Genomic DNA, 12,881 nt, shown 5'->3' on the forward strand with positions numbered 1-12,881 from the left:
GATTCCTTGAAAAGAACGCTGAGACCATATAGAACTTCATTAAAAAGGCTCAATGGTGTTTAAATGCCCCCTGGAGCTAAAAATGACTTTTGAGTCATGGCATTCTTTGTAGGTTACAAGCATGTGATTTGGAAACAAGCCAGTGCTGAAAACAAAATTCATATGCTGTTATTAGAATGGTAAGATTTCTTGAACTTTACTCTTCATTGGGGGTATCATGGTTGATTTCATTGAGGGCCACATTGGGTTGTGTTTGACCAGGAGTTGGAGGGCATGGCCGGGGGGACGACATGGCGAGCTCAACATCATTCATGTCGGAGGCACCTATGGTGGCCCAAACACACTGCAGGCAAAAATGGGCTCCCAATCGCCATTTTCAGCTGAAATGGCCTCCTGCCAACAAAAATGGAACTTGAGAGAGATGCATGCAGCTCTTCAGAGCTATATTTTTGCTGGCAAAGGCACTGTGGGCTGGTCCTTCACTGTTTCCAGGGTGGCCCCAGAGGCCACATCTAAGCACCCTATGGGCCAAGGCCAGCTCCCAGGCCTTGAGTTTGATACCCCTGCCCTAGACCCCAAGTAGTAATTTCTTGGTTTTGGAACTGTTTTTTTTTTTGTAGTCTGCACAGTACTTTGTTTATTTTCCAATTCTGAGCATATGCAATCCTATCTGCTGTAGCTATGTGTATAATTAAATATGTTTCATTCTTATCAAAAGTATTTGGTAAAATACCCAGGAGGCATATTTCAGGTTTAAATTCAATAGCTTTTCTTAAAATCTTCTGCATCCAGTGTTGAATTTGTATGCAAAATTTGTTGTGGAAAAACTGGCAATGATCTAAGAAGGTGGAACACAACCTACGAAAAACCTACAAAATATGCTACGCTGCAACTGTCAGAATCCTTTTGCTTTAATGGTGGCAGCCGGGACAAAATGTATGGAATGATAAAAATGGGAAACTGTACAGCATCGTTAAAGGTACCCCAAATGAATTGGAAGATCTAAGATGTACCAAATGCTGGCTAATACTATGGAATACCCCAAAACTCCTGCTTCCAATCCAGGGGTCGGTTCCTGATTCTCCCGCTGCTGGTTAGCTCAGGGATGTGCTGTGCAGATGCACATTGCACATGATGACAGTTTCTGCACATGATGACAGTTTCTGCACATGATGACAGCACCTGTGGCGCCACTAAGATAACTGGCTCAGGGGCGTGGCAGGACTGAATCGCTTTCAGACCGCCAAGTTGCTGTTCTGTCCAGCCCGGTTAATTAGCATTAATTAATCCCCCAATGAAGACTCGAAAGCAAAGTCACTATGTATATTTGTCTATTTACAAAGAAACCTGCTGGAAACAGCAATGAAATCATAGGAATGTTATGTTGACTGCCAAAATTTCCCTGTTATCAGCACAGTTCAAAACAAGCATCCACCATAAAGTAATAAATTCAAGTCATTAGTTCTTGGCATTGACAAGTACTCAGAAATGCCCTCAAAACCCAGAAATTCGGGATTGCAAAAGAGAGACTCTTCGGCTACTAGCTCTCTCTCCATATAGAAACATTGATCTTCTACACCGAGGTTTCCCATCCTCCTCTCTTTTATACTATCAGTGACGACAAGCTGTGCATAGAAGTATTCAACACCTAGATCTACGTTGCTGGAGATATTTTTGTCTCCCTCACATTCTTCTTACCCTAGCATCTAATATTAGGTCTACAATATCCCCCACCTCATCTGATTCCCCCATTAGCACAGCTGGGGGTTCTTCAGTCTCTGGAGGTTCCCCAGGCCCTAACTCTCCCTCACTCTCACTTGCTGAATCCTCTGATAAACACACTGGCCTATGATACCCAAATGGACCCAATTCATTCTCCTCAAAGTCCCTGAGCAAAGGAGCCGGATGCGAGCCAACCACAACATTGACTACCAGTTCTATAGAACTGGTCCAAACTGGTAGGAACCCACTTCTGTTCCAATCCCATTTAATGTCCCTTTTTAGTAATAGCATATTGTAATTCCTAACCAAGTACACAGAAGGACTCTGAACATTGCAATTTTCAATTCAGGCTGGCTAACTTTTATCTAAACATAAAGAAAGTTCTTTGCCAAAGCTTCTCAAGTCTCCAGCTGTAAAAGCTCCCAATTAAAAAGTCTTTTCTTTCGCTTCAAAGGCAACATATCCAGCACAGATAACTTATAACACAGTCTTTTAATGCTGTTAATGATTCGATATTTCTAAACAGTTATTTTAAAAAATGGAAAGAAGAAGAAGGGGGGGAAAGTGTCTGGCTAGTTTGAAAGTTGCACAGCAGGGAAACTTACAGATGTCTACTTATTAAATAAAGTGTCATGAAGTAAAGGAACATCAGGTGCTCTCAGAAAAACTTGGCTTAGAGACATTTAACAAGAAGGTTGTTTGTTCTGCTCCTAATATTTTAAATCAGCCTACAGATGTAACCTGACATTAAGGCATTTTTTTAAAATTTCTGTTGACCTGCTGCTTTAAGTCAACTAATATAGGCTCAAGTCTACATAAAATATTTCTTCCCTTCATATGCTTTACAAACCAGCTTGTTCTTTTTCAATGTTATATTCTACTCCAGAGGTCTTCAAACTTGGCAACTTTAAGACTTTGGAGTCTTCAGAGAAGGGCGGCATACAAATCTAATAAATAATAATAATAGTAACAACAACAACAACAACAACAACAACAACAACAACAACAACTTGTGGAATTCAATTCCCAGAATTCTGAGAATAGAAGTCTATAAGTCTTAAAATTGCCCACTTTGGGAATCCCTGTTCTACTCATTAACCAAGAGATCTCATGATTGGTCACCTAATTAAGGGATGAAAGATCCTTTCAATGATTTGCAAATGTAGTTTTTTGAGTGACAAAATCCATTCATCTCAATCATGAGCTTTTGGACAAGTTCTCACGCTACTAAAAATCAGAGATAAGTTCTTCTGTGATTTTTTTTTTTTTTGAGATAATAAAACCAGACCTTCCAGAAATAGACAGGTTTTGAAGAAGAAATAAATGACCTATCTCCAACAGACCTGCCTTCCACAAAAATATTATTTAGCCCTGTCCACTTTGCTGTCCACCCATTACATTCCTTTAAAGGCAGGTGGAATTAAATGTTATCCCTATCATCCAAAAGGTGTGCTAAATTGATCACAATGGAAGACATTAATTGTAAGTAGAAAAGCTGAAGCAATCAGAGATGTTGCAGCCTTAACTGAGAAAAGATCTTTTTTACAGGTATCTAAGGATGATGTAACCAAGTGTTAAGAAGAAAGGAGACTATAAGAAGTACTTCATAAGTAAACAGATTAGCTTAAATTAAAGTTAACTTAATTAACTTAAATTACAGCCATTGGTTATCACCTTTAAAGCCCTACATGATTAGAACCGGGCTCAGGGGTGGGCTACTGCCCGGATGGTGGGGAACGCAGTGGGGTAGTGAAAATGGAGCTCCACCCCAAAGCATCCAATTTGCAGTGAAAGATGTTGAAAGAAAATGCAGGGCGTGCTGCATAAGCCACGGCCACAGTGTGGTAGTAAAAAAATTTGGTAGCCCTTCACTGACCGGACTACTTACGGGACCGCCTACCGCCTCACATGTTCCTACGACCAATAAGGGCCCACAGAATTGTCTTTCTCCAGGTCCCATCTGCCAGACAATGTCGGTTGGTGGGGCCACGGGGAAGAGCCTTCTCTGTGGCAGCTCCGACCCTTTGGAACCAACCGGCCCCGGATATTTGCACTATCTCTGCCCTGCAGGCTTTCCGGAAAGCCATTAAGACCTAGCTTTTCCAGCAGACCTGGGGCCATGAATGAATGACTGAATGTTTGAGTGAAATTAATAAGGTTTATTGAACTGCTTTCTATATTTTATGCTGATATTGTAATCTTTCATATTGTTTTTTAAGTGTTATTAGCCGCCCAGAGTCCACTGGAGTTAGGCAGCATACAAATCTTGTAAACTATTACACTATAAACTTTCATTGAGGATTTCCCCGAACAACCTAAGTACAGTTAATCCTTGATTTAGGGCTACAATTGAGCCCAAAAATTATGTTGCTAAGGGAGACATTTGTTAAGTGAATTTTGCCTCATTTAATGACCTTTCTTGCCACAGTTTTAAGTGAACTGCTGCAATTGTTAAGTTAATAACGTGGCTTTTAAGTGAATCTGTCTTCCCTATTGACTTTGCATATGAAAAAGTTGCCAAGCATCCAATTTTTGATCATGTGACCATCGTGATTCGGCAATCAGTGATAATAAAAAAAGTTCTAGGACTCATTTTTCCAGGGTCGTCGTAACTTTGAATGACCTCTAAATGAAGCGTTGTAAATAGATGAACTATCTGTAGAATCTCAAGCTGTAAAGGCTTTCAAATTATCTTTCCAAATGATAAGTTTAATGATTAGGTACATGGGAAATAAATAGTATTAACTGTACCTTATGGTTTGATTCAATTTGGGGGAGATCCAATTTCATTTGTGTCCCGGCCCTAACTGGGTTTTCTTTGTTAGTGTGGCTCTTGCAGTGAAGGGCTGCAAAAATTTTTACTACCACAATGTGGGCATGGCTTATTTTGTGGATGTGACTTGCTGCCCATGTGACCAGGTGGGAGTGGCTCGACAATCATATAACTGGGGGTGGCTTAAAGGTCATGTGACTGGCTTAAAGCTGGCCAACTTGACGTCACTCACGTCAAGGGTTAGGGTTAGGGTGAGGGTGCCTGGCCTCTCCTCGCCTCAAAGAGATACAATTTCCCTATTTACTATTGCTGAACATCCCAAATATACTATTCAATTCTATATATATATGCCATATACATACATTTTACACACAGGTACACAAAAATATACATTATCTACTATATGAACTATATGTGTATGTACACATACACACACACAGAGAGAGACACAGCTCTTCTAAAATTATACACGTTCAATCTCATTTACTGCAACAGGAAAAACATACCCAGAACCCAGAAGGGAAAAAAAGAAAAAAAATTCTAAATTTTTCTACCGGTTCTGTGTACCTGATTAAAAAATTTCTACCTGTTCTGCGTACCTGACCAATTTTTTTCTACCGGTTCTGCATACCTGACCATATCCATAGGGGCCCATCACTGGGCTCTTGCCATATTCCTCAAAGGCAAGTATAGCTCTTGGCCTGGAAAAAATATATATATATCAATTTTCAGAACACCAAAGAGGGAGAAAAAAGGAAGAAGTAAGGATACAATTATTTCACTTCCCTCAGTATGTTGGTTCTTCTATTATGCTGACTTTGGTCTCAATAAATATCGAAGAATGTAGCAATTCCAGTATTAATCACCGAGTTATTTCCACATGGAAAGTACTTTACTTTGTTAAGGAAGGCTCGGGTAAATAAAATACATGAAAAGCAAGATAATGTCGGATGAGGAGGTTAATTGGGAAGCCGAGTGGAGCGCAAGACACCCACTATCCTCTTGAACACCTGTTTCCAAGCTAATTCATGCAGTAGCCTTGGTGTCTACAACTCAAAAAGCCACCTGCTGTTTTCTCAGCTTTCAAGTGCTATTTTTAAACTGTTTGCCAGGAAGGGAAAGTCAGTCAGATAAAGTGATTTTATTACTAGTCAAGGAGATAGGTGGCCTGTAAGTTTCAAGTTGGAAAAACTCAATGAAAGTGCTTAAATCCCTTGGTAACCTCAAGACAACATGTCAAGTGAAGGATAGAGGGATCTGTCAGTTTTTTTCTTTCTCCTGTTATTCTTGCTGATGTTTTTAATCTAATTTACGAAAACAATTGTTAATTTTGATCATTAAATTCCCCTGAATTCTTACCTACCTACAATGGTCCACTTTAATAAATTAAACTATCCTTGATTAAAATGATCATCCTATAAACATGCTAAGGATTTCCAATCACTATTGAACATAGATTCAGAACTGGTCCATAGGAATTGAATATTGGAAACCTCAGTCTCCCCCCTGCTTTCAATTTTTTTTTTGCTAATTCTCCCATTACTTATATTCGATTTATAAATAAAATTGAAAGTTCTTTCTAAACCCATATTTTAAATTACCAACGAAAATAACCAACAATCTGGGTCAATACGTTTATTTACTGGAGTCCTTGATGCTCTTTTATTTATTTATTCATTCATTCATTCATTCATTCATTCATTCATTCATTCATGCATGCATGCATGCATGCATGCATGCATGCATGCATTCATGCATTCATTCATTCAATTTTTATGCCGCCCTTGTCCTTAGACTCAGGGCAGCTTACAACATGTTAGCAATAGCACTTTATTTATTCATTCATTCATTCATTCATTCATTCATTCATTCATTCATTCAATTTTTATGCCGCCCTTCTCCTTAGACTCAGGGTGGCTTACAACATGTTAGCAATAGCACATTTTAACAGAGCCAGCCTATTGCCCCCACAATCCGGGTCCTCATTTTACCCACCTCGGAAGGATGGAAGGCTGAGTCAACCTTGAGCTGGTGATGAGATTTGAACCGCTGACCTTCAGATCTACAGTCAGCTTCAGTGGCCTGTAGTACAGCACTCTACCTGCTGCGCCACCCTGGCTCTTATTGGTCTCTTGGTCTAAAGTACTGTAACTATTTTTCGTTACTGCGCAAGCGCCCACCCACGAGACATGCCCACGTGGCATGGGAGTGAGCGAACTGGGAGTGATGTAAATTGGAACCCAACCCTGATCCATACTTATGGCCTAGTGGAGGAACGTGGGGGGAACCCTTTGGATTTCCTGAAGTTAAAGGAAGTTTAGATAACTGACGAAAGAAATGGAAGCAAAAGATGATACAGAATATTATTTAATATGGAATAAATTGTATCAATGGTTAGAGTACAGGAATAATAAGTAAGAGAAAATACAATAGTGCTGACTTAGAGAGTAGGAAATATTAGTAAAATGGTGTTAAGTATATCATATATGTAAAGTAATTAACTGAGATAATAACAAAATATAGTATGGAAGAGTAGCATATATAATATACACTGCTCAAGAAAATAAAGGAACACTTAAACAAGAGAATATAAATCCAAGTAAATCAAACTTCTGTGAAATCAAACTGTCCACTTAGGAAGCAACACTGATTGACAAGAATCAGAATTTCATGAGGTTTGGCAAAAGGTATATATCTGGTGGGATACAAAGAAACAGAGATAACCTTATTTTTACACTATTTTAAATATATTTGTACCTAGTAGTTATAGTGTATTAGACAGTGATTATTAACAATATAAAGATAAACTCCTTCTTTCCTCTTCTATCATTTCTCTCTTTTTTTCTTCATAGTTCATTTTAAGTCATAATTTTAAAAATTCTATATATTTTTAAATGTTTTAGATGTGTTTTTTACTTATTATCTTACAATTGATATATCCAAGTATTTTATAAATAATGATAAAGTTAGTATACTTTTTTTCTTTTTTCTTTATTATAAATATAAAGATGACTTCTACTTTGAGAGGAGCGATTGTTGTTCCACTAAATGTTACATGTAATGTATGTTTTGTCTGTCTTTGCAATTTAATAAAAAATATCTAATAACTAATGACAATCAATTTCACATGCTGTTGTGAAAATGGAATAGCTGTGCAAATGAAATACTCAATGACAATATTTCATTCATTCAGATCTAGGATGTGTTATTTGAGTGTTTTTTTAATTTTTTTGAGCAGTACATAAGGAATAAGGAAACCACAAATATAAATATGTGAATATTTAGGGGGTAGGGTATAATTTGTGGATATACACTGATACAGACCAGTTGTAAAATGGAAACTATTTTCCTTATGTTTTTATTTTTTGTTTTGTTCGTATTTTTGTTTTTGTTCATAAAGAAAAACAATTAAAAATATTAAACAAAACAACGGTTAAACAAAACCTGTAATCTCTACTGAGGGGGGAAAAGTTGTGATTCAGCCTGAGGCTCCTCAGGGACCGGCTGGATCTCTGCCGGATCCATGCCCAGAGGAGGAGGACAGTGAACAGGAGGGGGAGGACCAGGCAGACGGGGGAGAGGAACGTCAGGAAGAGGAGGGAGAGCAGCCTAAGACCCCCGGGGGGGCCCCTCTCCCCAGCTAGTAGCCTGGATTCATTGGATGAAGACGCACAGGCTATAATAGACATGAGGCAGCGACGTGCAGCTCAAAGACGGGGCCAATTAGAAAGGTATTTCCATCCCTGAATTGGCAACAGCTGGGTTTGGGTGTGGTTCTCCTCAGCAGGGTTGAAAAGGCAGGCCCGCCCTTACAGTCTTGTGGAGAGTTATCAACTAGGAGTCCTGTGACCTTGCTTCAATTCTCAGTGTCTCTGATCTTGGCTTGTGGCCTAGAAGTCTGGAAGACTTGGGGGAGGTGTGAGTTTTATTATCTCCAGCGTTGTTTTTGCCAGCAAGAATCCTGTTTTATTGCCTGGCCTTCGTGAAACCTCTGTGAAGCTTCATAGTGTTCCTGTCTGTAAGAACAGTTTCTGTTACCCGTGTTTGCTTTGAATTATATAAACTGCCTTTGCTTTTTACCAGTGGGTCTGGATACTCTTTTTGGTTGGTGTTGGCGTCTGGGGGGACCCAGACAGAACACTAAGCAAGTTTCCTTTGATAGTACATGCAAATTAATGTCTAATAGAAAATGAAAAATTTGGTTAAGTGGAGGGGAGGAACCAAATGGAAGGGTGCGGACTTCTGAGTCGCAACATTCCAACGTTTGTTATTGTGCTACTTATAACTCTGCAACTGAAAGCATTAAAGAGCTAATGTGAAATACATCAAATAATGTTACGTTTTTGAAATGTTTTCTGCCTCTCCCAGAGATGCTAATAGGTGGGAAATGGTGGGCGAGCTGTTGCCTGCCAATAATGTTCCCTAATGTAATAGAAAAATCTCATGCATTCAGGAATAAAATGAATTCAATAATTACTTGAGGGATCCTTAGCTATTTGATTTAATATACTCATAATACCTGCTATGAAATAAAGCCACCTTTTACTTCACCTGAGCATTTGCAGCAGGGACTACATTTTACATGTTAAACGAAGGAAAGGGATAGGTAAATTCAGCAGAGATACAAGCTAAATGACTATTGCTTTATTGATTACCACCGGGCCCAAAGCTGTTAAAAAATAAAAGTAATATCACTTTGGGAAGATGATGAAATGATTTGTACTGAGGTCATTGCTTGTCCCATTCATCCAAATGAATACAATGGTGAGGTGCTCTCTGAGCTTAGCATTTAGCATTTTAGACTTATATACCGCTTCACAGTGCTTTACTGCCCTCTCTAAGTGGTTTACAGAGAGTCAGCATATTTCCCCCAACAATCTGGGTCCTCATTTCACCGACCTTGGAAGGATGGAAGGCTGAGTCAATCTTGAGCCTACTGAGATTCGATCTGCCAAACTGCTGGCAGCTGGTAATCTGCAGATGTATCTTGCAGTACTGCTCTCTAACCACTGCACCACCCAGGCTCTTACAGGTTTTCTTCCCCACTCCTAATCTATCTAAACTATCACTGATGATGTTACCTAGTTTGGATAATGTGTTATGCAAGAAAGCAACCAAGCTTAGAGGGCACCAAGAAGTCTTCATTTCAGCTGTGAGCAACAAATATTCTCCTTTATTGGGATACAATGGATCTTCCAATGGTCAAATTTCTGCCTTTATCCCTTCAGTGCCTTTTCTATGTTTATCTCATCTCCAGGAGTTGTATGGGACAGCTTATCCATAGGCTAAAACAGGGGTCCAATTCATAACGGCTCCGTGTGGCCAATTCACAACCAGGCCACACAAGCAGTGGGTGATTCATAATCATATGTACAGCTCAACTTATGTGAGCAGAGAGCTGGCATGCATGCACATGTATGTGTGTAGCAAAACTCACGTGGCCCTGTTCCCCTCCCCCCCTTCCACTGGGGTGCCAAGGTTCAAATGTCGGGGATTGCTGAACTAAAAGAAGGTATTTGATTAAAAGATGTCTCAGATTGAATGTTTGTTCAGAAGAATGAATTTTCATGTTGCTACCATGAAGCTAAAAATTTAAGTTAGAGAAGAGGTGAAATTCAACAGGTAGTGGAAATTTTGAATAGTTTGGAGAGCCAGTAAATACCACCTCTAGCTGGCCCCAGATTGGAGTGGAAATAGAGATTTTGCAATATCCTTCCCCCAGGAATGGGAAGGGAATGGAGATTTTGCAATATCCTTCCCCCAGGACTGGGAAGGGAATAGAGATTTTGCAATATCCTTCCCCCAGGACTGGGAAGGGAATAGAGATTTTGCAGTATCCTTCCCCCAGGACTGGGAAGAGAATGGAGATTTTGCAGTATCCTTCCCCCAGGACTGGGAAGGGAATGGAGATTTTGCAGTATCCTTCCCCCAGGACTGGGAAGGGAATGGAGATTTTGCAGTATCCTTCCCCCCATGACTGGGAAGGGAATGGAGATTTTGCAATATCCTTCCCCCAGGACTGGGAAGGGAATGGAGATTTTGCAGTATCCTTCCCCCAGGACTGGGAGGGGAATGGAGATATATTGCAATATCCTTCCCCCAGGACTGGGAAGGGAAGGGAGATTTTGCAGTATCCTTCCCATGCCATGCCTACAAAACTGGCAAGGAAAATCACTCCTACGCTAGAGATACACAATTGCATTACACAAAGAGCAAAGAAAGACCCCAAGAATTTGTTTATCTCATTTTTAAAGCGGGAATCAAATATTTACAAATACAAATGTCTCAACTTGACAATAGAAAACCAGGAGAAGGGAGTTCCAGCAAGGCAAGTAAAAGTATATGTTGGGTAAATGAACATAACAAATTAATAGGTAGTATATATTGCAACACTAGCATTTTGTCCCTTTCGTTAATAACAAATATTTTGAATATTGCACAGAAATAAAAACAGAAAGGTACCACAAGGTTAATACTTTTAGAAAAAACTAAAAACTATATTTTCTCTCACCATTCTGCCCATCTCATCCCTTCCAGATAACACTTTCAACATTTTGACCAAACGCAATGGATTCAGCCGGCAGAAACAAGAAGTCTATTTTTTACCCATCATCATCAGTGACAGTGGGAATCCTCCAATGAGTAGCACTAGTACTCTTACCATTAAAGTCTGTGGCTGCAGCAATGACGGCATTGCCCAGTCCTGCAATGCTGAAGCTTATGTTCTCCCTATTGGTCTCAGCATGGGTGCTTTAATAGCAATTCTGGCCTGCATCATTTTGCTTTTAGGTACGTATGAATATATTGCCAGGAAAAGACACAAATGTTGCAATGATTACGATGTTAGACTTGGATGAAGGGTATCTGCATTGAAAGTCATTTTGGGCCACAAAAGATCTTATGATGACTTGGGTCTGGTCTCTCTTTGGGTGTTCCCACTTCAAAAATTATTCAGAAGATAGACGTCTCTCATATGTTCCTTAATCTCCAACCTTGACAACTTTAAAACTTCAACTCCCAGAATTCCTCAGCCAGCTTTGGGAGTTGAAGACCACAAGTCTTAAAGTTACCAAAGTTGGAGACCCCTGCCCTAAACTATCTTTTTTTGGGGGGGGGCGGGTCTGTTTGAGTTTTAAAAATGTGTTTCAACTCTCCATTGAACCCTTGAAAGGTGGCTCTTAAAGCAGCCACATCTTTTTTCAAGCTCTCAAGCTTGAAAGAAATCTGTATCTCTTTTAACGAAAGCTGTGGTTAGACTTGTGTGAGATTCAAAGCATTTCTTCTAAATCGTATTCAGGTCCCTGCCATACCAAAGGGCTAATTATGATAGAAGGGGGAGGGGATGCCAACAGAAGGAAATATATGCTGCCTTGATTATCTGGATCAGAGAGATATAAATCTCATGAATAAACAAATGCAGAACTTCTGGGAAAGAAATCGTAGTATAGATTGATTCGACCTAACCCCTGCTGTTCTTTATATGTCAATTCAAGTCATTCATTCATTTAATTTCTTCCAATTATGTCCACTTTTCTGTCAATGGCAACCCAGATGCCTAACAGCATTAATACAAATTTAACCAACGTGAGAGATGCAAAAAAGCATGAAACAGTGACATAAAAAGCAAAGGAAACATTCTTGAAAATGAGTCAACATTCCATTAAAATACATTTATAAGGCAAGCTTTCGGGTTTAAGTACTCATCTCTGTCTACTTTCAAAACATCTTCAAGTATAAATGAAGTTATTTTTTTTTTAAAAAGCTGAGTCTGTAGGGGCAATGCTTAAAAATAGAACTAAAATAATGATGCCATAGAGATAAATTCTAGAATTCCCCAGTCAGCAGGAAGCCATTGCTAAGAACTTTGAGAACTGAAGTTCATACATCTGGAGAGAATCCAAATTAGGGAAAGCTGATTTAGCAGATAGAGTCATTTTCATTCTTTCACCTGTATATGTTTCCCCCCCCTAAAAACACACATATTGTAGTTTATAGATTCCCTGGCTCTCAGATTTCAAGTAGACTTTTTTAAAGCAAGACTTATAGGGGCCAACGGAAGCTGAGAAATACATTTGGCTAAAAACTAGAATGAAATACTCTTTTTTTGGAGTATATGACACACTTGTTTTTCCACTAAAAGTGGGTAGAAATGTTAGTGAGTCTTATACATCAAATACAGACAATTTTGTCCTCCCAAAGCTCTGTCCCAAGAATTAGTAAAATTCTCACAACTGGAGTGTTATTGTATTTATTTAATTTTAAGAGATCCAAAGATACATATGAATACTCTTCCTTTTTCCCTTGACTTTTCATATTTAATAGTCAGGCTGATTGAAAGACCACAGAAAGATACTCTACAGAGAGTTTTATTGTTATGATTTTTTAT

General features: G+C 39.2%; 1 protein-coding gene across 6 annotated transcripts in view; it reads left to right on the top strand.

Annotated features, from left to right (window-relative positions):
- The window catches only part of LOC139171918 (cadherin-8), a 292,669-nt gene that overhangs the window by 274,902 nt on the left and 4,886 nt on the right, over nucleotides 1–12,881 (top strand). For all 6 annotated transcript variants that reach the window (XM_070760413.1, XM_070760417.1, XM_070760418.1 and 3 more), the window contains one exon: nucleotides 11,033–11,284. In XM_070760413.1, coding sequence (XP_070616514.1) covers nucleotides 11,033–11,284 — 252 coding nt within the window. The remainder of the gene's footprint in view (nucleotides 1–11,032; nucleotides 11,285–12,881) is intronic.

This window comes from Erythrolamprus reginae, chromosome 9 (assembly GCF_031021105.1).
Source record: "Erythrolamprus reginae isolate rEryReg1 chromosome 9, rEryReg1.hap1, whole genome shotgun sequence".
NCBI lineage: Eukaryota > Metazoa > Chordata > Lepidosauria > Squamata > Dipsadidae > Erythrolamprus > Erythrolamprus reginae.